This window comes from Muntiacus reevesi, chromosome 10 (assembly GCF_963930625.1).
Source record: "Muntiacus reevesi chromosome 10, mMunRee1.1, whole genome shotgun sequence".
Taxonomy (NCBI): Eukaryota; Metazoa; Chordata; class Mammalia; order Artiodactyla; family Cervidae; genus Muntiacus; species Muntiacus reevesi.
This window is the reverse complement of record NC_089258.1, coordinates 20,581,614-20,607,114: the sequence shown is the minus strand read 5'-3', so window position 1 is coordinate 20,607,114 and position 25,501 is coordinate 20,581,614. Positions and strand designations below refer to the sequence as shown.

General features: G+C 54.2%; 1 protein-coding gene across 3 annotated transcripts in view; it reads right to left on the bottom strand.

The window, feature by feature from the left end:
* The window catches only part of SEMA4D (semaphorin 4D), a 135,488-nt gene that overhangs the window by 2,686 nt on the left and 107,301 nt on the right, over positions 1–25,501 (bottom strand). For 2 of the 3 annotated variants that reach the window (XM_065947385.1, XM_065947386.1), the window contains 8 exons: positions 24,802–24,953; positions 23,319–23,494; positions 23,047–23,203; positions 21,855–22,077; positions 20,709–20,824; positions 14,161–14,333; positions 14,031–14,074; positions 10,647–13,042 (listed from right to left, as the gene is read on the bottom strand). In XM_065947385.1, coding sequence (XP_065803457.1) covers positions 12,114–13,042; positions 14,031–14,074; positions 14,161–14,333; positions 20,709–20,824; positions 21,855–22,077; positions 23,047–23,203; positions 23,319–23,494; positions 24,802–24,953 — 1,970 coding nt within the window. In that variant the 3' untranslated portion in view covers positions 10,647–12,113. Of the gene's footprint in view, positions 1–3,361; positions 3,572–10,360; positions 10,571–10,646; positions 13,043–14,030; positions 14,075–14,160; positions 14,334–20,708; positions 20,825–21,854; positions 22,078–23,046; positions 23,204–23,318; positions 23,495–24,801; positions 24,954–25,501 lie in introns of those variants that run through there. The other variant, XM_065947387.1, reaches the window with a different exon arrangement.

The following is a 25,501-nucleotide window of genomic DNA, read 5'->3' as shown; positions in this document are numbered from 1 at the left end:
ACTTATTTTCAGTCTTGACTTTTCGCAACCCCATGGATTTTCATGCCAGGCTGCTCGGTCCTCCACTGTCTCCCAGAGTTCTCTCAAATTCATGTCCATTGAGCCAGTGATGCTATCTAACCATCTCAGCCTCTCACAAGATAATTCATCTTATCTTGACCAAGGGCATTTTACATAAATAAATGGAAGTTATAGGTGGGAGAGAATATCTGTAATTTCCTTTTACCTGGTAATTCCCACTCAAAGGACAAAGGACCTTTTAAACTATGCACATATACATATAGACTCCATCTTGAAAATGGATGGAGAACAGGAGAGAAAACAAAACCTGGGAGTTGAGAAGCGGAGGAACCAGTGGAAACAGCCTCGGTAGAACCAGCAGACCCAAGCAAGCATGCAGGGTCCCAGGCCGGCAGTGGGGAGGCGGTTGGGATCTTGGGGGCTGAGACGGCAGGCTTGCAGGCCGCTTACAGGCTGTGCAGAAGGAGTGCACAGCCCCCAGGCCCTAACCGCTCTACACAGCCAGGATACTGCCCTGTGTCTGCCCCTGAAGACTGGTGGTCTTGGAGAGCCTGGGGGCCTGGGCAGTATCTGCACTGAAGGCAGACCAAGTGCTGGGCTTACGGACTAAATGATGAGGCTCCAGCCTCTTGCCAACCAGTGTTCTCACTGATAACCCAACCTGAGCCTTGTGGGCTTAGCTGGGGCCCCTCCATGCGGCAGTGGAGGGGTGCAGGGCAGACCAACTCCCTAGTGCGCGTGGAAACTGCCTGGAGAACTTGAGATGCCCCCAGGACTTGGAAGCTGCTCTGCATTTCTAAGGAGCTCCCAGGTAGATGCTGCCCATCCAAAGGCCACACCTTGGGTAAATAACTGACCATCAAGGGTGCCAAGACTTGGGAGGGAAACAGAACCATCAAAAAAGGGGCAGCTGAGAGGGAAAAGAACTGGAAAATCCTCTCAATAACCTTAGAAAGGGGAGAAGACACTATATTGATGAGAAGAGAATGAAGTCATGACAACAGAATGAAAACCTCTTGAGTAGTGACGGTGTGACAGTGGGACAAAAATTCACCAACAGGTGAGAAAGTTGAGAAAAGCTAACAAGTAGAGGTGACAGGATAGAGAAGATGGACAGAGGGCCAGGCCAAGTAGCCCAGGATCTAGGAGCACAGTTTCATGGAGACAGGAAATGAGAAAAGTGCTGAATACTTCTGATAGGTGAAGGGCAGAGGCTACCGTGTGTAAGGGGTCTAGCCAGGTGCTGATTGACACAGTGCTCAGAAAGACGGTGGTCACATGGGGTTACAGGGAGACCCTCAGGAGCAGAAGACGGAGCCAGCATCACACACTAGGGAATCATTTTCATATCAGAATTGTCCACCTAGCTGGATTCAAGTGTGAAGATGGAGAAAAGACATAGGCTGTCAAAATGCTCTCCCCCCGCCCCCCACCAGACACCCTGAGTGCCAGAAGAGACACTTAAGAGAAAAACGGAGAAAGTCGAAGGAACACCAGAAACAGGTCATGAGACCCAATACCAGGGGAACGGAATCTCCAGCCTCAGCAGGAGCACACGGCTCCTGGTGCAGCGGGTCTGGGGAGCTGACAATAGGACCCAGTGTGTCTGTGCTGATCAGGGATTTCACTGCAGAGTCTGGGTGGCCGTAATGACAAGTATGAACCAAGCAAAACAACCACCAAGAACAACAGGCTTGTTCAAAACCGGGAAAGGAGTTCGTCAAGGCTGTATTGTCACCTTGCTTATTTAACTTCTTTGCAGAATACCCTGATAGCTCAGTTGGTAAAGAATCCGCCTGCAATGCAGGAGACCCCGGGTTGATCCTAGGTTGGGAAGGTCCTCTGGAGAAGGGGAAAAGCAACCCATTCCCCTATTCTGGCCTGAAGGTCCATGGGGTCCCAAAGAGTTGGGACAGGACTGAATGACTTTCACTTTCATTTGGGATTCCCCGGTGGCTCAGAGAGTAAAAGAGTCTGCCTGCAATGGAGGAGACCTGAGTTTGATCACTGGGTGGGGAAGATCCCCTGAAGAAGGAAGTGGCATCACATTCCAGTACTCTTGCCTGGAAAATCCCATGGAGGAGGAGCCTGGGGGGCTACAGTCCGTGGGGTCACAAAGAGTCAGACACAGCTGAGCAACTTCACCTTGCAGAGTACATCACATGAAATGCTGGACTGCATGAATCACAAGCCGGAATCAAGACTGCCAGGAGAAATTTCAATTACTTCAGATATGCAGATCATACCACTCTAAGGGCAGAAAGCAAAGAGGAACTAAAGAGCCTCTTGAAGGTGAGAGGAGAGTTAAAAAGCTGGCTTAAAACTCAGTATTTAAAAAACTTAAGATCATGGCATCTGGTCCCATCATTTCTGACAAATAGATGGGGAAAAAGCAGAAGCAGTGACAGGTTTTATTTTCTTGGGCTCCAAAACCAATGGATGATGACCACAGCCATGAAATTAAAAGACACTTGCTCCTTGGAAGAAAAGCTATGACAAATCTAGATACCATATTATAAAGCAGAACCATCCCTTGCTGACAAAGGTCTGTATAGTTAAAGCTGTGGTTTTTCCAGTAGTCATATATGGATGTGAGAGTTGCTTCATAAAGCTGAGCAAAGAATTGATGCTTTTGAACTGTGGTGCTGGAGAAGACTTGTGAGAGTCTTTGGACAGTAAGGAGATCAAACCAGTCAATCCTAAAGGAAATCAGTCCTGAATATTCATTGGAAGGACTGATGCCGAGGTTGAAGCTCCAGTACTTTGGCCACCTGATGAGAGTGGGGCTGAGTCATTGGAAAAGACCCTGATGCTGGAAAAGATTGAAGGCAAAAGGAGAAAGGGGCAACAGAGGGTGAGATGTTTAAATCACTGACTCACTGGACGTGAATCTGAGCAAACTTCAGGAAATACTGAAGGAGCAGCCTAGCCTGCTGCAGTCCATGGGGTCATAAAGAGCCAGATACGACTTAGCGAGTGAATAAGAAAAACAACAATGAACCAAGCAGACGGGTGGGCCCAGTGGTCGGTTATGTGGGAAACAGAAGTACAGAAGGGGAAATCACAACAGTGTTGTTATCTGGCCCTACAGAGTCGGCCATCCGAATAATGTAAGAGTCTAATATTGGGAGGACGGGACTGGCAGCCACCATGTGTGCTCATGGGCAAAGGTGTGTTTGTGTGCAGGTAGGCACACACAGGCATGCAGCTGGGAGATAAGACGGTGAAAAAGTAATTTTCTGTCTTTGTGAAAGCTGATAGGTAATCCCCAGAGTGAAACGTCCCCATGCAAGCCTGCTTGCTGCTCAAGGGACAAGGGTAAACAGTGAAGCTCACTCACCGAGCCTGGTCACGGTGACCCGCGCCCTGGAGGTCTTGTTCCCGGCCCAGGAGAGCGCAGAGCAGCGGTACTCGGCACTCTCCCGGAGGGCGTCTCGCAGCCAGCTGAGCACAAGCGCCCTGCCGTCGGGCAGTGCATGGGTCTGCATGGGCACACACACCTCCAGCTCACGCCCGTTCTTCTCCCAGAGGAAGTGAACGTCTGCAGGACCTGGGGATACACAGACCATCTTCACCCCTGGGACCCCTACTAGGGGTCATGAGAACTACCCTGGTATGGGAGGCAGGGTGTGGGGGCTTCCCAGATTAGGGGCCTCGTCCCAGCCGGTCCCAAAGTGACAGGACAGCTTTCTCCTAAGTCTCTGTCCTTTCCCTGGAGGTGGTTCCCCACTGTGGTCCCCAGTGACCCCTGGGAGCAAAGGAGTACAAACACTTCACCACCTCGTGCTTCGTGGCTCCCGGCTCCTTGACGTTGCTCGGGTGCCTTTTTCAAAGCACCCTTGCATGGCCGTGTCCCCAGGACACACACATGGGGATGTCGGAGTGAACCTCCTCTTCCTTCTTTACTGGGCTGTGCACCCCTGTGAAGTGCTCTGGAGAGGGTGTCTATTCTGCACAGAGGGTCTGGGCCTGGGAAACTCATATGCCCACTGGCCCTGCTGCCCCCACCTTTGGCCTAAAGCTCTGCCCCCTGCAAGCCTGCTCCCTCTCCTTGGGGCATTGGGAGGTCAGAGCTGCCTGCCCCTTGGGGCCTGGCAGGGCCTTCACGCCCAGGGGTGGGTCTGCCACCAGCAGCTCCCAGGCGCACCGGGGTGCTGAGAAGGGCTGACGGCCTGTCTTACAGAATAAGGACTTGGAGGACAACGGACTGGAGGCGGAAAAGGGCCCAGGCCGAAGCCCCCTTCCTGAAGCATGCCAGGGCTCCGTGCACCATCACCCCCAGATCCCATGCTCATTACAGAGAGGCCGGGGGGTGCGGGCCTTGGGGACCAGTGTGTGGAGAGCATGGGGCAAAACTGGGCTCTGGCCCCAAGACTGGAATCAGCCTCACTCAGCACGGCACATCCTTGATGGGGCCCCCGTCCCCCTGCACAACGTGCGGCTGATGAGTCCGGGGTTTCAGGCTTCACCCCGGGCCCCAAGGGCTGTGCTGAGTCAGGCCCACCTCCCGTCCCTACTAAAGAACAAACAAGCTGGGGCATCTCCCCGGCATCTGATAAGACACCGGCTTCCACTCTAATGTGGGCCAAAGGCAGGACAAGTCATGACTAAAACACCCAGCAGCACCCCGGCTCCTTCCTGGGGTGCGCGCAGACCCTGTGGCTGAGCTGAGCTGCGATGGAGCACAGGAGAGTCCAGGCGTTAGGCGGCAGCAGCTGCCGCCTACCCCAGCCACCTGAGGGGTTCAGAGCCGGGCAGGAGGGGGAGGCAGGCCCTGCTCCCTGTGGGCTCTGGGGGACACCCAGGCCCTCTGTTCCACTGCTCCCAGTGACGGAGCAGGGGGCCGTGCTGGGGCCGTTGCCCCCCACTGCCTGTTCCAGCCGAGCACCCCAACCATCTGGACCGGGGGTCCTAGCTCCCTGACAAATGCCTGCAATTCTGTGTTGACTGGACCACCCTGGGCAGCAGGCGGGCAGGTCAGTCTGACCTAGACCAGAGCAGCCCTGCCTGAGAATCAGCTTTCAAGAGCTCAGTTCCCTCTGAGATGCTCACCAGCCTGGGAAGGACATAATGAAACATTTCACACAGGATGCTCAGGGGTACCAGGGCTACATCTATCTGTGGCTGGAGTTCACCGAGCAGCCGATGACAGAGCCGAAGGATTAAAAAACCTGCCCGGAAACAACAGGCATCTGGGTGTGCTTGTGAGTGGGGACGTGTGTACATGGTCAGGTGCAGGCGGCTGGCTGAGATGTTTCTCTGTCACATGCTGGGCTTTTTACAAGGGAGAGATGTCTAGTTTAGATAAAATTACCTTTGACGGACTCCTAGCGAGTCAGGTCCCCGTGTGACCCCCTGGGGCCTATTCACCTTTGACCCACCACGTTCAGGATCCTGAAAGATGTGATTTGATTCTGCTCTTTTATACTTCCCTGAAGTTTCAAATTCACTACAAAAAGCAAATATTGCTTCTACAACAAAACAGAGTGCTATGTGGAAGAAAGACATGAGCCACAGGCTCTGGGAGGAGTTCTGAAAGGTGTTCAGAAGCGATTCTCACGGTAGTTTCGTGCCGTACTGGTCCCATGGGGACCGTGGGATCTGTTCACTTGTTTTCTGGGTGGGATTGTTGGTGTTTTGTTCTATCACCCTTGTATGTGTGCTCAGTCATGTCTGACACTTTGCGACCCCATGGACTGTAGCCCGCCAGGCTACTCTGTCCAGGGGATTCTCCAGGCCAAGAATACTGGAGTGGGTTGCCATGCACTTCTCCAGGAGATCTTCCTGACCCAGGGATCGAACCTGCGTCTCTTGTATCTCCTGCATTGGCAGGCGGGTTCTTAACCACTGAGCCAACCGGGAAACCATAATTTGGTACAAGGTACATTTTTGTATACAGAACATTTTTTACCCTGCCCACAGATAACTCTAATTTTCAGATATGCATGCTTATACATATATGCAGATCCACACGTACAGGTACACACACCCATGTCTGTGACACCTGCTGGGTGCCTGCCTCGCTTTAACTGAAGGCTTTTCATCACACCGTGCCCCATATAGTCATTCCCCTGCTGGTGCGCAACTCAGGGCGGTCAACTCTAAAAGCTGATACTCATAAGCCATGACTGGTCAAAAATGCAAAGGCTTCTCAGAACAGTGAGGTTGGTTCTCATCTCCTCGCCCTGCCCATTGATGACACGCATTGAGTCCCCAGGACGGGCGCCCCAAACATGGGTCACAGGAGCCTCGGGTAGGTTCTCCTGACTGACACTGAGACAAAGAACCCAGGTGGCCCGAGTTGGGGACGATTCGTCACCCTGAACCATACAGGCCAGGACCTCTCAGGAGCCAAATTCTCCTTAGACCCACAGTTGCTGGGGCACAAACAACATGAAAACCACTCCCGCGTGCACCTTTACCGTGAGTATAGCATGAAGGACCATTAAATGTTCTCTAAATGGGGATCTAACCGTGTCAAGTATGAAAAATGTTAAAATACTTACGTTCCATTTATTCTTTTTAAAAAACTATCCAACTCATTCTGAATGCAGAAGAGATTAAAGAGAGAGGGAAAGGAAGTTAAAAGTTAAAACCAGTCAGCAGGGCCAATACACGATGCCAGTGGGGACCTAGGGCAGCAAGCCAAACCCACCTGCCCTGTCTCCCAGCGGCCCGCTACCCGGAAATTTGGGGTGCTGGGCCCATCCCCCACAGCCACTGTGGGCTGGGGCCGCCAGCAGTCTCGGGCCCCAGCCCTCACTTCAGGTTTGTGGGACTGTTGGCTCCACCCTGACCCCACCTGTCCAAGGAAACCGCTAGGCAGAGTTGACTATGTGTTTTAGTTGTTCAGTTGTGTCCAACTCTTTGTAACCCCATGGACTGTAGCCCCCCAGGCTCCTCTGTCCATGGGGTTTCTCCAGCAAGAATACTGGAGTGGGTTTCCAATTTCCTTCTCCAGTATACCCCACTGTATGACAAAACCAGAATTCCTCTGAGCAACAGCCTTCTTGAGGAAAGCCGACCCATCCTAGAGGCGAAGGGCCTGAGAGCCCCCAGCTGGAGGGGGGTGCAAGAGACCACCCCAAGTCATCGGGCCATGTCCCGTGCAGCTCCAGTCATCCCCCTCCCTGTGCTCAGCTCCCATACTCACGCAGAGTCCTGCAAGCTACTGGACGGCCAGGTGCCCCCATAGGGGTGCTGTTCTGATCTCTGAGCACCCAGAGGCTTGGAGTACGCACCAAGGACGCTCACTCCGGATTCCCCCGCGTGGCTCAGAGTCCGCATGTGTGTGTGCGCTCAGTCACTCAGTCGTGTCTTTGGGACTCTTTGGGACCCTTTGCACTGTAACCCACCAGGCTCCTCTGTCCATGGGATTCTCCAGGCAAGAATACTGGAGTGGGTTGCCATGCCCTCCTCCAGGGGATCTTCCCGACCCAGGGATCAAACCCACTGTCTCCTGCATTGGCAGGTGGATTCTTTATCACTGAGCCACCTGGAAAGCTCTCCAGAGTCCACGAGAATCTCATGGACAGAGAAGCCTGGCAGGCTACAGTCCATGGGGTGGCAAAGAGTCAAACACAACTGAGCGACTAAACAGCAAAACTTTCTGTGTGTATATACGTGCATGTGCAACCACATGATCTGCACAGACATGCACACGGACACATCACCAATCGCTGTGACCTGCACAGGCTTGCCTCGTTTGACTCTGCTATGCTATATTGCTCTTTGCAGAGATTATGTTTTTTTACAAATCAAAGGTGTGTGGCAACCCTGCATTGAGCAAGTTGATTGGTGCCATTTTTTCCAACAGCATCTGCTCACTTCCTGTCTGTGTATCACACTTTGGTAATTCTCACTGCACTTGAAACTTTTTCATTATCATTAATATAATCATTGTATGGTGACTATGACTGGTGATCTTTGTTGTAAGTGCCTCAGCTTGCTGAAGGCTCAGATGACCATTAGCATTTTTAAATTAAGGTACATAACGCTTATTCCATTCTTAATAGACTATAGTATAGTGTATATGTAAGTTTTAAATGTACTGGGAAAGGAAAAAAATTCATGCAATTCACTTTATTACAATAGTTGCTTTATTGCAATGGGTCTGAATCTGAACTTGCCACACCTCTGAGATGTCCCATATCTTAATCTGTATTTACAGGCAAAATAAAGTGTGCTCACATGCACATAGTGGAAGATCTCTTTGCTTTTCTGTTCTAATTTTGCCACAAGAGCATGGATATTTTCAGAAAAGCAGAACATGACTACATGCCTTCGTGATATCTCCAGCTCAGAACCCCTTTTCTCCATTTATCAGTATTTTCCTAACTCCTAACTTTCAAATGGAAGACAGCCAGCAGGTAGGAGAACCACCCCCAAACCCAGAATTCATCCTCCCCACACTCAAGCCTCAAGGCCTTTGAATAGAAGCATGGCCACAAGGCACAGTTGTGCAGAGTGCTCTGCACCAAATAGAAACACATTCGCACACATGAGTGTCTGCATACATGTTCATGCAAGAACACATAGACATACAGGCACACATGTGCACAGAGATAGGTCAGTACACAAAGCACGTACACGTACCTATGTACACATACACATATCAACATACAGACACCCAGGCACACGCACATTCCACCAGCATAATCTGGAGATGCAGAGAAGCCCCTCAGAGTCACTCAGCTGCAAGGCTGTCCCCACTGTGAGAAGCTGACCTGGCCTTAGCTGGGCCAGCGCTCTAGCCACCGTGGGACAGTTTGGTAAGCCCAGCTCCGCAGTGACACCCAGGCCAAGGCCAGGCGGAAGCAGCCTGGACAGGGAGGTGCCCGCAGGTAGAGGCAGGAGCTGACGCCTGTGCAGAATCACAGCCTGCACTGGCTGATGGAACTCCGGCGCCGGCCACCACTTGGGGGAGGAGCTGTCCAGGGCTGCTGCCTTCTTAAACACCATGCACTTGAACACCCGCACTGCGCAGGGACCCAGGGTGGGCTCATGGGCTAGATTTAGGAGAAAAGGGCAACACCTGCCTAGATCTGGATGTATCATGGGGGGTACCCAACCCAGACACCTGCGGCAGGAAAAGCCTGGGGACAGGCCGCCAGCACGGCCTCAGCAGAGGAGAGGTGCTCTCGTCCACCCTGCCCCTCACCAGCAGGTCGCCCTCGGGAAGGGGAGGTCCCCGAGTGGAGACGGAGTGAAACTGCTCCATCGAGGGGTGGGCCCTCACAGGCCATCTGTGGGGATCCTGAGGCCTGCGTCTGTCAGCAGGGAGCTTGAAGACACCAGTACCAAGTGTCTCTGCCTTCCCACTGCCGAGTGGTTTCCCCAGCATGGCTGTGGAGGATGCTGCTACTGCGGGCCGGGCCAGGGAGGGCTGAAGCACTTCCCCAGTGCCTGCCCAAGGAGTCAGGGCTAAGAGCAGCACCCAGGTGACCTGGGGCCACATGGACCCACCCCTCGCAGGTCTGTTTGCAAGCATCTCCTTCATAGACAACTTCCCTGTCCAATGCCTGGGGCCCAGGCGGAGCCACCAGCGGCTACAAGTGCAGGGTCACAGTGGACATGGCCGCTTGCAGGCTCGTGAGTCAACCCACAGGGAAGTGGGTAGCAGCTTAACACTTCCCACAGCTTGCTTAAATTCTCCAAACAGTGAAAAAAAAAAAAAGAGATTTGCTTTTCCTCCTAAGTTTATTCTTGAGCAGGCCTGGAGCATGCTGTGTATTTGCAGCTACTAATGAGTTAGAAGATGGCAGCGGGGAGACCAGGCCGCCGAGCACGGCCCAAAGGCCCCATGGGACACGCTCGGCACAGAGGCGTGGCTGACACCCCATCTCCGTGTTGTCCAGCACCGAGCCAACACTGCCTATGGCTGAGGGCACACTAGACTTGACACCTTTTCTGCGTTTAAACATCTCAAAGCAAATTGTTAAAACAATTCCCATTCTGGAGGCTCTAAAGTTCATTTTTTAAATCTCCAGATGCCACGTCTATTAAACCCAAATTGTTAGCCAACACAAAAGTAACCTTATATACCAATAACTGGCAAGCTGCAGTTCGAGTGTGCAAATAAATTTGGGTGCATGGCCACACCCACCCATTGGCAGCTTTCAGGTTACAAGAGAAGAGCTGAGAAGCTGCAACAGAAACCATGGCTTGCAAAGTCCGAGTTTGGTCCTTCATGGAAAACTGGTTGACCCCTACTGTCCACAGGAACAGCTCTGGGGTCATGGTTAAGTGTCGCTGGAGATTACCGGAGGGATGCAGTAAGGAAGGCAGTGCTCCTGGAGGAAGTCCCCCCCACCCCCACCTGGAGAGGTGCCCTGCTCACCTGTGGCCTGGCAGAAGAGGTGGAAGGTTCCCAGGGCATGCACGTGCTGGGCCTGGTCGCTGAGGAAGGGCGGCAGCAAGGTGACCTGCAGGCGGCTGTCAGGCCCTGGGCCCGAGGCCGGCCAGGGGCTTCGGGGAGAGGAAGATGAGTCGGGGCCCAGACAGGACAGGGAAGAGGACCCCGGAGGAGGGAAGGGCAGAGGAGATGAGGCTGCGAGACAGAGGACAGAAAAGAGAGAGGGCTCTGAGGAGAAGTCATCAGGAGTGCACCGCATGCCGGGGAAGGAGAATGAAGCAGAGGAGAGAAAAGGGGCCCAGGCCACGCGGGGAGGCGGCGGAGGAGCCGCAGAGAACCACGGGCCTGCATCAAGGATATAAGCTTCTGTTTATTCGGTTACTTTCCAAATGTATACAATTCAAAGTAGAAAAATAAAAACAAAGTAAATCTTATAAAACACAAATGTTTACACCAGAACGGTCAAATCCTATCATGCTGGAAGATGACATCGGCCACACAGGCACACACGCTCAGAGTTTATTGCTCTTTGCCACGGAAAGAAAGCCTCCTCTTGTGGGCGTCTGGAAAGCAGGAGGTGGAGTGTGACGTCGGTGATGGTAGGACCGTGCGGCCCACTTGCACCTTGACAGATGGCGCCAGGCTTGGCAGGTCTGCGGCAGCAGCATGTGGGGGCTGGAGGGCTGTGGTCACTGGCCTGGCTGCCCCCTGGCCACCCAGCTCTTTTCCAGTTGTGGACAGCTCAGTTACGCCAAACAGAGAGTCTGGGCAGGCGGAGAGCATGAGATGGAAGCAAAATGGAAAAGGAGATGTTCAGATGACCAAGACATCCTGGAGAACATTCTGCCCAAACAAGAGGTTTTCACCAGTGGCCATGGGCATCAGATTGTAGCACGCTTGTCCTCTCAGCTCTGGGCTAGCCCAGCTCCATCCAGAGCATGCTGGGGCCCGTCCCTCCCTCCAAACTCTGCCCAGTGTCGTGGGATGGTCCCCCACAGCCTTTTCCTTGAAAGAGTTAAGACAAGAGTAAAAAGGTACAGAAAGAAAAATCTCTGAAAACGATGCTTCCCTCAAGGAACAAAATTTTAAGAATAAAAAAAGAAGTGCGATCAAGAGATGATTTTGTCTACATTTCTAAAAGCGGAAAAGAATGCATTTAGCAAAAGTAAGTTTATCCCTGAGAATCTTAAGCAACGTAAGCCATACCTTTATCCTAATATACAACAAAATTCAGAAGATGTACACCTTCCAAATATTAAAACATCTGCTTTAGTAATTAAAAAAATAAAATGACCCAACACGCCAACATAATTAAAGCAAAATCCTACAAAGTAATGACGTGGAAGGAAAGGTCCGTGCCAACCTGGACAACAGGTGATAAGTTACCAATCTGATAAACTAAAACGTCATTTCCAATCTGGAATTAAATTATCTTTCAGTGGCTGCTACAAGGAGGGGACGTTCACAGACCTTCTTCTCAGGCCAGTGGCAGTCTGGCCGTCTCTCCGCCGCAGAGCGGCCGCGGGTGAGCCTGCGGGCCTGACTCCAAATGCCCCACCGACCAGGGAGGCCGGACTCGATGCTCGCTGTTTTCCAAAAGGACAAAGAGAAACCAAGTCACAAGCGCGACCCAAGAGAAAAGACACAGAAGACGGAGGTTTGCTGACAACGGCTACCTACGCAGCACTGGATGGGGCGCTGAGCTGGCAACACAAGGAGCCTGTGGGCGGCCGGGGCCTCAGTCCCCGTCCGCGTCCGAGTCGGCAAACTTCAGCTCGCACTTGACGTCGAACGGCCGGTCCCTGCCCGGGAGCTCGTCGATCTTCTGCGAGTCCTCCCGGTCCGTGGGCAGCCGGCTGGCCATGGTGTCCTGCTCTGTCTCATAGCCAGTGTCCAGGGCCGGCTTGGGCTGTCCCCCATTCTGCTGGGAGAAGCTGCCCTGCTCCACCAGCGTCTCCTTCACACTCTGCTCAAAGTCTGAGAAGTCTGACGTGGGCTTCTTCTTCCCGAGGAGCATGGCCGAGCGGAATTTCAAGCACTGTCCGGGCAGGTAGCCCTTATAGCAGTTGTAGGAGATGAGGCAGAGGAAGAGGGCGAAGAAGAAGAGGAAGAGAAACATGAGGAGGCGGTTGTCACTGGACTTGAGATACAGTGTCTTCTCCGAGTGGACTTGCGGGACCGTGTTGATGACGATCTTTGGTTCGCAGGACGTACTGGTGGGTGCCACGGGGCTGGATGGTGGGGGGACAGCACCCGGCGTGGTGACCCGCACAGCTGGGGTCTGGGGAAAGGAGACTGGGGTGGCCCCCAATGATACTCTGGGGGTGATCCGACTGCCTTCTGTCCGTGTGGCCGGCGAGGTAGAGGCCACTGTGGTTCGTGGGACTGTCTTGACCTCCAGAACATGCTTGGCCACCACCTGCAAGATTGTCTTGTTCTTGACCCTCTCCTCCGACAGGCACTGATACACCCCGCTGTCTCCTTCTGACAGGTTGAAGATGAGCAGGTTCTTTCTGCCTACCAGGCTGTACTTGGGGCTTTCGGCCTTGAGCACACCATTCTGGAACTTCCATACCACCCGGGCCAGGTTGGACTTTTGGGAACATTTGAGTTCTGCTGTGCCGCCATGCTTGAAAAAATGCTGCAGGTAACTTTCTTTAATTTTATCTGGAACATTAAAATAAATGTGCACAGCATCAACAACCCCGCTCAACATGTCTCTCGAAAATAGGTCAACATGTACAAGAGGACACAAGAATTTCACCCAGTGGAGCAACATGGAATCTTCCAGAACAGCTAAGGAGATAAAGACATGCGTGACCAAAAAGCAAAGATGAGCTCCCAGTGGCAGCCCCGGGGGACGGGGAGAACTTCCCAGGCCAGGGAAGCCGCACAGAAGCCCACTGTGCCTCCTGGTGGCGGTGCCAAGGCAAACACATTGGACTTCTGCTAGCAGCTCAGCGGGCCTTGCCACCCTCCTCCTAAACCTGTCTTAACTGCTGACATCTGTCAGGTTAGGGATGGGTGCCCAGGGCACACCTGCCTTCAGCTGAGACATGCCTGACCTCCTGGCAGGGTTGGGATGACCTAAGGGGAATGGGAACTAATGTCTCCTGAGCACCTCCCTCCGGCTCACAAGAGGTGTGTATGCGTGTGTGCTCAGCTGTGCCTGACTCTTTGTGACCCCATGGACTATACCCCGCCAGGCTCCTCTGTCCATGGGATTCTCCAGGCAAGAATACTAGAGTGGGTTGCCATGCCCTCCTCCAGGGGAGCTTCCCAACTCGGGGATCAAACCCATGTCTCCTGCATCTCCTGTATCGCAGGTGGATTCTTTATCCACCGAGCCACTGGGGAAGCCCCACAAGAGGTGTAGTCCCAAGCTAAGCGGAAGACAGAGGCGTGTCAAGAGTGGACGTCACGGTTTGGGATGAGAGTGCATCCCAGTAAACACACTCTGCATGGCTTCAGCATCCTGTTTTGTGATACAAGGGACAGAGAAACATCACGGGGGTCTGCCACGAGATACTCGACCTCTGTTCTGAGTAGAGAAAGAAAAACAAAACGTGCGAAATGCTACAACACCAAAGCGTCATGAAATGGTTAGGATACCCAGCCACTTCTAAAGGGGAGGTGGCAGGGACGGGCAACTTACCAGGGCAAGTGGATGCGTCCCCGTTCATTTCCTGAATCAGGCCCCTGCAAGATAACGGGGCACGGGTTACAGGGTGCACACGCGTCAGGCCGCGGGGCTGGGCAGGGCGCCCACATGCCGCGCACGCTACCTGCTGGGGCCGTCAGTCTGGTGCAGGGCGACACAGGCGGCCATGGCCGGGCTCCAGGCGCAGTAGGGGTCCCGGGCGAGCACGCAGTCCTCGCAGGTGCCATGCTTCCCGCAGAAGGCCACAGGGGCCTGCACCACGCCTGAGTTGGAGCCGGCGTAGACAAACTTCCTGCCCTGTGGGTGTGAAACAGATGAGAGCGGTGGGCATGGGGTGGGGCAGCCTTCAAGGACTGGATGCCTCTCTAGCTCACAGGGAGGAATGGTGACAAGGCATCTCCTCAAGCTTCTGGAGGAGGAAGTGGTACGAGGCCAGGTCAGATCCTAGACAGATCTGCATAGCAACATTGTGGCATCATGGGCAGCGCGTGGTTTTGCGGGCTGGGGGGAGCCCACAGACTAACTCAGAGTACACTGAGCCTTGCTCCAAACCCCTCCCTCCCCTTCCAAGCGCCCACCCTCATCCTACTTGCCAGCAGTGCTTCTCTGCACCTCCTCTGCCCACTCCGTGCGCAGGAAGGTGTGCTAGCCTGACACTCCCGGCTGCCCTCCCAGCCTCACTAGGCCAGAGGTCACAGCCTCCAAAACCTATCTCGTGTTCCCACACATGGACACCAGCACATAGACGACAGTGTGTGAATCCAGCGAGGCCGCAGGGAACGCTGGAGGAGAGCAAACAGAGTTTTAATAAACAGAGGAAGAGAAGTGAGGAGGCGGTCACTGCTCTCGCATCTACAAGAAATGAACACAGCTAGGGAAATGGAGAGCCACGCACAGGGTGTCTGTGAGTGTTAGTCGCTCTGTCGTATCTGACTCTTTTGTGACCCCATGGACTGTAGCTCGCCAGGCTCCTCTCTCAATGGGATTCTCCAGGCAAGAATACTGGAATAGGTTGCCATACCCTCTTCCAGGGGATCTTCCCAACCCAGGGACTGAACCTGGGTCTCCTGCACTGCAGGCAGATTCCTTACCATCTGAGCCACCAGGGAAAGTAACAGAGAGCAGAACAGGCTCCTTCATGCTCCGCAACACTGGGCCTGGGACACCTCCCTCTCAGGCCGATGGCCCCAGAGCCCGCAGCACAGAAGGAAAACTGGGTGCAGAGGCCACCGGGGCAGGCTGACTGTTCTCACTGAGCTCAGCTAGAATGAAGGCTGCCCTTCGGCGTCCACCGGAAGCCCGCCAGCAGACTCAGGGCTGGCCATTCAGAAGCTCAGCGTTTTCTCTCTCCTCTGCGGGTGAGTCACTCTCACCTTGACATTCTAGAAAGGCCTTTGTTTAATGTCAAAAGATTGCCAAATTTACATGGCGCTTCCCATTTGAGACTCAGATGAGACATAGCCCCTGTCCTCGGAAACCCGTTTTCAAGTAACCTGTCTGACTGGAGTGCAAAGTCCCCGTGTGACCCCAGATCCCCTGGCCTGTGATGCCTCGAAGGCCCGGAGGTCACAGACCCTCCATGTGTGAGCACAGCCAAGAGAGAGGGCAGAGGCCCTGTGACGGCGTCACACTGTGAAGGCAAGTGACAGAGTGCCAGGCCCAGTGCTGGCCTGTCCGCGTAGGCAGGGACCTGGGCACTGAGGCCAGGAGCACCCTGTATTCGTAAGAAGGAATCAGGACGACATCTCAGATCACAGTTGAGATCATGTGACTCGGAGCAGAGGAAAAGTTTCCTGGGGTGATTGGCCCAGTGGGCAACTTCAGCAGGATCCTATAGAAGGGCCCTGCCGAGGGTGTGGACACTCATGCAGAGCGGAGCAGGTGGCTTGGGTTGGGGAGGGGGCAGCCTGTCCCAGGCTGGCTCCATCCCCCCGCCCTACAGCCCATTCAGCCTCCAGCCCTTGCTCCCCAACAGGGCAGAGCAGAGCCCCTATGACTGCACCTGACCCATTCCAATGAATGTGGAACAGTAAAGTGGCCTGAGACCTCATAGCAGTGACCGCAGCAGGCAAGGCCCATGGGTGGACACAGAAGTCAGTGGGCAAGACGGAACCGTGTGTCTATTTAGCCTCAGAGCACTAGTCGCTCAGTCATGTCTGATTCTTTGCGACCCCAAGGACTGTAGCCCACCAGGCTCCTCTCTTCATGGAATCCTCCAGGCAAGGATACAGGAGTGGGTTGCCATTTCCTTCTCCAGGGGGTCTTCCTGACCTAGGGATCAAACCCAGGTCTCCTGCATTGAGGGCAGATTCTTTACCATCTGAGCCACCAGGGAAGCCCATGGTTGCCCACAACTAAGTGTCAGCCACTGTGGGGGCTGAATGTGGCCCCCAAATTCTTCAACCCCTCCCTCCAGGAGCTGGGGCTTGGCTCCTGGCCCCCTGGGGTGGACTGCTCCCATTGACCACAGAGTGTGGGGAATAACATGGTGGTCCAGTGGCTAAGACTACATACTCCCAATGCTCCCAAGTTTGAGCCTTGGTCAGGGAACTATATCCTGCATGCTGCAATGAAGATCCCACATGCTAAAAGTAAAACTGGACACAGCCAAAAAAAAGCAAAAAAACAAAAATCAAGAGGTCACACTGACTCCACATTCCTGAGACAGAGGTCATCTCCCCAAAATGATCAACCCCTATCCAAACACAAGAAACACCAGGTATGCCCAGAACTGAGGGGCATTCCACGAAATGCTGACCTGTGCTCTCCAAAAGTGTCAAGGTCACCAAGACGAGGGCAGATGGGGAGCCCTCCAGACCGGGGGGACTGAGGAGAGGTGCCAAGGCCACGTGTGGCCCTGGAGTCAGAAAGCAGGTTGCGGGAACGTGGGCATCGGGCGTGTGGAGGGGAGTTAGGGTGCTGCTGCCAGCAGACCTGCTCGGGTTCGATAGGAGCACGGGGGAAAGGCTGCAGGCCTACCACCACCTCAACTCTTGCGTGAGAGAAAACAATCTGGCCGGGTACCACCTGGCTCCTGTGAGATGTGCTGAGTATGCACACGCTCAGGCCCCCACCCTCTGGGGGACTGCGCCCTCAGCTGCAGCACTGGACTCTCCATGTCTGGGTCCACGGTGGGTGGTCGTGGACGCGGCCAGAGATGGAGGGGCTCCCGCCTTTGCTGCACAGGTGGCATTTCATCATTACAGAATGTCCGCAGAAAAACCACACTTAGCCTGGCCCCGGGACCCAGAGCAGGCCTGCCACGTAGGGCTCCCCATCTGCCCTCGTCTTGGTGTCCTTGACACTTCTGGAGGGCACTGGTCAGCATTTCGTGGAGTGCCCTTGAGTTTTGGGCATACCTGGTGTTTCTTGTGTGTGCACCAGAGACGAGAGCAGGCCTGTTCATGCAGCAGGGGAGAGACAACCCCAGGGTCTACCAGGGGGTGAATAAAGCAGATGTGGGGTATGTACACGATGGAATGCGACTCAGTCCCAAACAGGAAGGAGATCCTGCCAGCTGCTACAACACGGATGAACCTTCAGGACATGATGCTAAGGGAAATAGGCTCATCTCAAAAGGACGAATGTTGTCGGATTCCAATGACATGAGATTCTTCTTAGGGTAGTCAAAGATACAGAGGTGGGACACAGAGGGCTGGGTGCTAGGGGCTGAGGAATGGGAGGAAGGGGGACTTAGTGGTTAACGGGTATGGGGTTTTAGTGTTGTCAGATAAGATGTTCTGGGGATGGATGTGGAGGAGGGTTTCACAGTGTGAATGTATTTAATGCTTCTAAGGTGGACACACAAAAATAATTAAAACGGTACAATTTATGAAGTGCATTCACCACAATGCCCTTGCTGTGAGCGGACAGGAGGTAGTGACAAGGAGCTCTGCTCCCTGGTGGAGGCTGTGTGCTGGCCGTTCTGTGCTCCCCCAGCCCTGTGATGCCTGCTCATTAGCTTTCTGCAGTGAGGACCAGGCATGACTGACCCAGAAGGGCCTGCCGCTGGGGAGCGGGGAGGGAGGAACTGGTGTCTTTCTACCCCAAACAGTCGCTTCCTGCTGCCATGACAGCATAGCCAGCATTCCAAAGCATCCCACCAGCCCAGGAGGTGTGGGACCCCATGATTGCACAATGCATTTCCACCTGTTCTAGGCAAATGAGCCAGGCCCCAGCGCAGTGGGGGCTCCTGTAGGGAAAGGTGATTCCCTCCCCGGGGCGCCAGGCTCCCTCCCTGGCCCCTTGACCATTCCTAATGGCAGGGAGTGAGCAAAGGACTGACCTGTGAGACCTTCCAATGGGCGATCCTGCCCCTTCCCTTCTCTCCTCCCTCCCCCATCCCTCCCGTTGGATCAGTGCCCATGAAGACTTGGGTCAGGATGGCAGGGCCAGCTGGGTCCAGTGATGACGTCGTGGAGCAGAGCTGAGCCCTGCTCTCACCACATGTCCATACTGGGGGCCCGGCCTTGGTTCTGATGAGTATTTGACCATCTAGAGGCCTTACGCATGCTTGTCCCAGCTTGGCTGAAGTACCCGAGCAACATGGCAGTGGCCAGAAGGGCCCCTAGGTTTCCTTATTTCAACAAACTATTCAGGAGGGCGTGGCAAAGGGTGGCCAAAAGCACCTGCTCGAGAGGCACAAATCTAAGTCTGCAAGCCTAACTCCACCAGGCTATTCTGTCTTCCCTCCCTTTCAGACCTGGAGGGAGAAGACACGCACTGCAGGGGCCGAGAGGGGAGGGGACCCTGCAACAGGAGACTAAAAACCAGACGCAACTCCTCAAGCTCCTGATGAAGGGGAGAGGATGAAAGCCCACTGCAGCATTTGCAAATACAAGCCTGACTGAGATATTGCCTTCTTTTCTTTCTCACCTGCTTATCAGGGGCCCAATCCTGGCTGCCCACAGCCCCGGGGCTGAGGAAGGACTGAGCCTGGGCCCTACAAGCCAGGTGGAGCTCCCACTAGGACCCAGGGCAGGGAGGATGTTCTGGGAGGCCAGAGGAACAATCTCTTTCCAGCATGAAGGGAGGAAAGCTCAGGAGGGCAGTGGGTCCAGAGGGAGAATCTCAACAATAGGGCAACACCTTATGAAGTGGGGACAGGCCAGCCTGGTGCCCCTAGGCCAGGCTTTACAAATGGGGTACAGGTGGGAGAGGCTGAGTGATCGGGGGGGCTGCGGCAGAGGGGAATGTGACGTGTGGCCAGGTGGCCAATTTCTGGTGCTGACCAGAGTCTATCAGCCCAGGGGCCACAGCATGGGAGGCGTCACAGCACAGGGCCAGGACCCTACCAGGGGCTGCCAAACTTCACTGCACAGAGGAGGAAATGGAGGTAGGACTGGCCTGCCCAGGCTCACAGTCACGCACCTGGAGCCGGATGTGGACAAGGCCACGTGAAGTCCGCCCCACGCTCCACTCCTCACTCTTCACCCCAGCTGTAACCCAGGAGGCACATTTCCCAAAGGCCACTTGGGATGTACAGCTGAGGACAGCCTGTGGACTGCAGGGCAAATCCAGCCCGATTGCTGCTTCTAGGCAGCCCACCCACTAATAACAATTTTCACATAATTCAAATGGTTGAAGAAGAATCAAAAGACTAACATTTTGTGACATATGAAAATTTCGGGGACTTCCTTGTGGTCCAGTGGTTAAGAATCCTCCTGGCAATGCGGGGGACGTGGGTTTGATACCTGGTCAGGGAACTCAGGTCCCATAAGCCATGAGGCAACTAAGCCCATGCATCGCAACTACTAAGACCGTGTGCTGCAACTAGAGTCCGTGTGCTGTAATAAAAGATCATGCATAAAAGATCTTTTTATGCACAACAAAGATCCTGTCTGCCACAACTAAGGCCTGATGCAGCCAAATAATTAAGAATATAAAAACAGAAAAGAAAGAAAATGTGAACTGCAAAGCTTGGGGCCCATAAATAAGGCTTTGCTAGGGCCTAACAGGACTCACTTGATTCCAAAAAATCCATGGCTGCTCTCAAGCTACAACAGCACAGCCTTCAGAGCCTCCAGCGTTCACTCTCAGCCTTTATGGAAGAACCGTGCTGCCCCCAGTGAGGAGACAGCGCCCTGTCTAAGGGGACTTTACAGATACAGCGTGTCATCACTTAAGAGGACGGTTTTCTGTGCAAATGAGGGAGCTGCATGGATGGCACCCGAGGATGAGGTCTCAACCTCACCAAGTTCCCACATGAGGATGTGTTTCCATGGCCCAGGGAGCCCCTGACAGCATTGTACATCAGTCCCAACAAGTCAGGGAGGTTCTTCAACTTTTAGGACACAGTTTGCCTTCCCTAGTGGTTCAGATGGTAAAGAATCTGCCTGCAATGCGGGAGACTCAGGTTCAATCCTTGGGTTGGGAAGATCCCCTGGAGAAGGGAATGGCAACCCACTCCAGTATTCTTGCCTGGAGAATCCTCATGGACAGAGGAGCCTGGTGAGTTATAGTCCATGGGGTTGCAAAGAGTTGTACACGACTGAATGATTAACATTTTCACTTTCTTTGCCTTCCCTGTACCCTACAGCTCACAGAAGAACTTTCTGTAAGAGCCTGAAGGTAGGTTCATCTGGGCCAGATGGACGACAGGGCCTGCCTGGCCCAGCCGGGGCTGTGGTCACTGAAATGTGGGGCCGCCCTGCCAGTCCCATGGGGACTTACCTTCTTGGAAGACAGCAGCAGGCTCTGGATTGGTTCGAAGTCCTGGAAGAGCTGAGTCTCCTCAATGATGTGGATGTCATTCTCGAGGCTGATGGCTTTGTGCAGGGCGCCCCGGTCTGCAAGGTCAAAGCTGCAGGTCAGTCCCCAGGAGGAGGGGACGGTGCTGGTGCTGTTGGCCACAGCAGCAAACAGTCACCCTTCTGTCTCCCACTCCTTCCCCAAACAGGAGGCTTAGAAACAGATGATGTTTTTGCATTAGATCCACAAAGGGAAGAGTCATCGGCAAAATAAACAACTGGACACTCAGCTGGCATGGGTCATCCCCATCTTTTTCTGAAAAATAAACAGCTCTTTGTTAAGTCCAATACTCCTCATCAGAATGGTCGACACTGTCATCCAAATAAATGTGACGTGGTTCTTAGGCACCACAGGCCTCTGGGGGTGCCAGCCCACCAGGAGCCCCAGGCAGGGGAAGCCAGCAGCTGGGTAGCACCCAGGACTGACCACAGAGCCTGCCCGCTGCTGCTGCTCCTTTGGCTGATCACCACCTCCATTCCAGGAAGCTTGTGTTGGCGTCTACAGGCCACCAGGAGAGGTGTGCCTCCCATGGCAGGTCAGGACAGGTCTCGGGACCAGTTGTTCACTCAGGGAGGCAGGACGTGCCTGTCTGCAGCTTTCACCTGGCCTCCCTCTGCACCAGCCCTGACCCATCAGACCTGAATTTCTAGATCCGGGTTAGGACCTGCATTTTTAACGGGTACCCCAGGTGTTCTGATGGTCACAGAGATCTGAAGCCACCCAGGTGTGGGGACTTCTCAGAAATCCTCCCACACACGAACAAATCCTCCCACCACGTGGGCGAGACGCTGGCTCCGTGTGGCAGAGATTAGCTGGACTTTATTGTTGTTTGGTTGCTCAAGTCGTGTCTGACTTTTTGCAACCCTATGTTTATAGCCCACCCGGTTCCTCTGTCCGTGGGATTCTCCAGGCAAGAATACTGGAGTGGGCTGCCCTTCCCTTCTCCAAGGGATCTTCCCGACCCAGGCATTGAACTGGTGTCTCTTGCATTGGCGGGCGGATTCTTTACCATTGAGCCACCAAAGAAGCCCTGGTTGGACGTACCCATGTTCTTACCCAGGGACCCACCTGTGCTGACAAACATGACATCGTGGGTGGTTCCATCCAGGGCCCGGGTCCTGTCCACCACAATCTGCGTGTAGTTCACGTCGCCTTTGATCAGCCGGGGCCTGCTGTCTATCGGGGTCACGGACTCGTCCATCAGAGGGTGGTCTTTGACAAACTGCAGGGTCTTGTCTGGCAGGTTGAGGGAGCTAGAAAAGTTGGCTGCCCGTGCCTCCCGGTTGATGCACTGCAGGAAACAGATCAGCCATCACCATGGGCACTCAGGCACGCAGCACGCGCTTACACAAGAGTCGAGGCTTCCCCGACATGTGGAACTTGGGAGTACACTGTGGATTTCTTGCCAAGACGGAAACACTGAGTTGACCTTTCCCCAGGAATCTAAAGACACAGTTATAAAGCAGGTAGGAAATGCAACTGTCTTCTTTTTCCACAGGACACAACGGTGTCTCGTGATATGTAGTCAATGAAGTCATTTTCATCAACTCATAAATGAAAAAAATCGTGTCAGACGTCTGGAACTGAAAACCACACATTTCTCTTTTGCTAGCTCTCCCAGAAGAGAAGCCTGGAAAAACGGCTAAAAACAGTCCAGTTATAAATATAAACAGCATAAAGGTCGAGAGCATGAAGGTTCTTTTTTCTGTCCTAGCTCCTAATGTGTGTACACCAAAATTCACGCCCACAGGTAAACACCTTTTGCTTAATGACATGCAGGAAAAGAGCTGACCCGTCAGCAAAGGTGCACCCACAGAGGGGACAGTCCTGGGAGGGAGCTCCAAGCCTCAGGCCACTCTCCCAGGTCACAGTCCCACCCATGGACCATGTACACGGCCCGACTAACCAGGCCCATCATAAATGGATGCTGCCACATCAGCCTAGATACCCACACCGATTTCTAGATCAAATTTACCACTTTAAGGGAAATAAAAAATGTGACTCATATTAACGAATGGAGAAAAGCACTCATCTCTCTGCCAAGAAATCATGTTTCTCTGCAAGCACAGAAAATGAAACAGATCTAATTCTGTTGTGCAATGTTAATCCCACAAAACATCCGGTGCCAGGCAGAACACCTTCTCGTTCGGGCAGTTGGCAGCAACGGCTGTGACACAGCACGCTGATGGGAAAGGGCCCAGGAAGCGGACAGCGTGCCCCCAGCACCCCCACTCCCAGGGGGAAGCCCGCGCCCACTCACCGCCCCGGGCCGCGGCGTGGGCACAGCCCCGTTGTAGCGCACCCACTTGGTGTGGGACTGTTCCACCGTGGCGCTCTGCATGTACTTCCCACGGGAGAAGACCACCTCGGCCGTGGACAGGTTGTAGGCGCACACGGCCGACAGCCCCACGTTGTTCCTGGGGAGGAGGGGGTGATGTGACTGCCCTGAGGTGGGGGGCAGGGAGCGGGGGGGGGGGGGGGAAAGGAGCCTGCAGTGCAAACACCCCAGCCCCGCCCGCCTGGAGCACTCACAGCTGCGGGGTGAAGACCCCGTAGAACACGGGCTCCTTCAGGTCCGGAGACCTGAGGACGAAGACGTCCCGCAGCACATTGAAGACGAGGTTGCTGTCCGGCCGGGAGCAGATGAGCCGGGCCTTCAGGAAGGAGGTCCACTTCTTCTGTAAGGTCCTCAGGCCGCCTTGGTCTCCCTGGAGCCCAAAGACAGGTGAGGTAGGGGGAAGGCAGGCCGCCCTGGTCCCGCTGGAACCCCAAAGATGTGTGCAGTGAGAGGAGGGGAGGCTCCCCACAAAGAAGAGCCGGTGATGAGGGATGTACTCCAGCCCCGAGCAGCTCTGCCTCAGTGAAAGGAAGCTGAGGCCAAAAAGGAAAGCCAGCTGCAGACCACCAGTGACCCCAGCAACCCCTTCCGTGCCAGCTCAGGTTATGGATTAAAGCACAAAACCCAACCCACAACAACAGCTCCACGAGCAGTCACCCAACTGCAGACAGAACAACTGTTGGATTCTGCCCACCCTTGGCGTCACAAAGCAGATGCCCCATTGTCCTCCTGCGCGGTCACCGCTTTAGCCCTTTGGTTCACATCCACCTCCAGACTCAAGACCCGTCTGTGAGTGACCGGCAGAGCCGGGGGCTGGAGGACACACAGGCTCTCCAGTCTGTCTCTGGCCAGTGTGGCAGAGACGAGGTCTCCCCTAAAAGGCATTCCTCAAGGAAATCAGATTTTTACTTCCTTCCAGCTCTTGAGTTATCTGCCGAGATGCTCTGGACCTTTCAGGTTCCCCAAAGCACTTTTTAGTGAACAGAGCACTAAGCAACAATCATGGAACACTCCTAACATGACTGGGTCTGCACAGAAGCACTGAAACTCTGAGAACTGGACACAGAAGATCATGAAACTGAAGTGTCTGTACTCATTCTGGACACATTAACCCCACCCCCGACCCTTATGTTGGAATGGAAAAACCCCTGATTACAATGTGAAAGTGAAAGCGTTAGTCATTCAGTCACATCCAACTCTTTGTGACCCAAGGGACTGTAGCCTGTCAGGCACCTCTGTCCATGGAATTCTCCAGGCAAGAATACTGGGGTGGCTGCCATTCCCTTCTCCAGGGGATCTTCCCGACCCAGGGATTGAACCTGGGTCTCCCGCATTGCAGGCGGATTATTTACCGTCTTGAGCCACCAGGGACAGATTTTGGTTAATACAGTGCAGGAAAACTAACTTCCTATAAACTGGAAGAGGTTTAAGGAGTGTGTTAAGAACAGAGCCCTGAGGACAGAAAGCCGGTCACTCTCACACACGGGCCGGTGCTCCTGTGGTCCCCAAGGCGACCTGCAGGAAGGATGAAGGCCGGGCCCGCCAGCCCATCCCCACTGCTGTTTGTGGCGTGGAAGAATAGGCGGTAGGGGACGGGCACCTCAGAGGAAGCGTGGGGCCAGGTGACGCACTCTCCCCAAGTGCAGGGACCAAAGAGAACGGCGGGGGTGGGCTCACCTTGCAGACCCTCGCTATCCGGGGGATCATCAGCTTGAAGACAAACTCGTACTCCACAGACACCTCCGTGAAGAAGAAGTACACCCTGTCATCCCCGACGTCCTCGCCCTCTGGGGTCTCTCGTATCACGTCAGCAAACACGAAGCTGGGCTCTGCAGGGATGGACGCTCTGATTAGCCCCAGAGGGCCCGGGCACCCCCCGTCAGGACGTGGGAGGGTGCCTGAGCCACACCTCACACAGACTCCAGGGCCCAGGAATGACGACGGGGCCCATCTTGTCCTCCTCGGGCTAAGGAGATGCTGGAGGTGGGGCTTCTGACACACAGCCTCCCAGTCCAGCCCAAGAACTGAGGCCTGGATCTCTAAACCGGCAGGCAGACTGGAGGCAACAGAGAGCCAGACCCCACCATCCCTAGAGACTCCCTGGGGAATACGCATTCGCTGGTTTAAACAGCCCATCCCTAAGAGACAAACTCCTGACCACCAGATCCGGGTGCCCCAAGGCTCTGGCAGGCTGGCCAGTGCCCAGGAGAAAAGTCTCCAGTGAGTAGCCATGAGCCATCTGATTGTGAATCCAATGTGGACACGTGACATGCAGAGATAACGTGCTGATCTAACGAGCCTGAGTTTGTCAATCTGAGCCCCCCAGATCTATTTTCAAGGAGGGTAAAGGCAAGGTTAAACCAGCTCACAAGTGGCC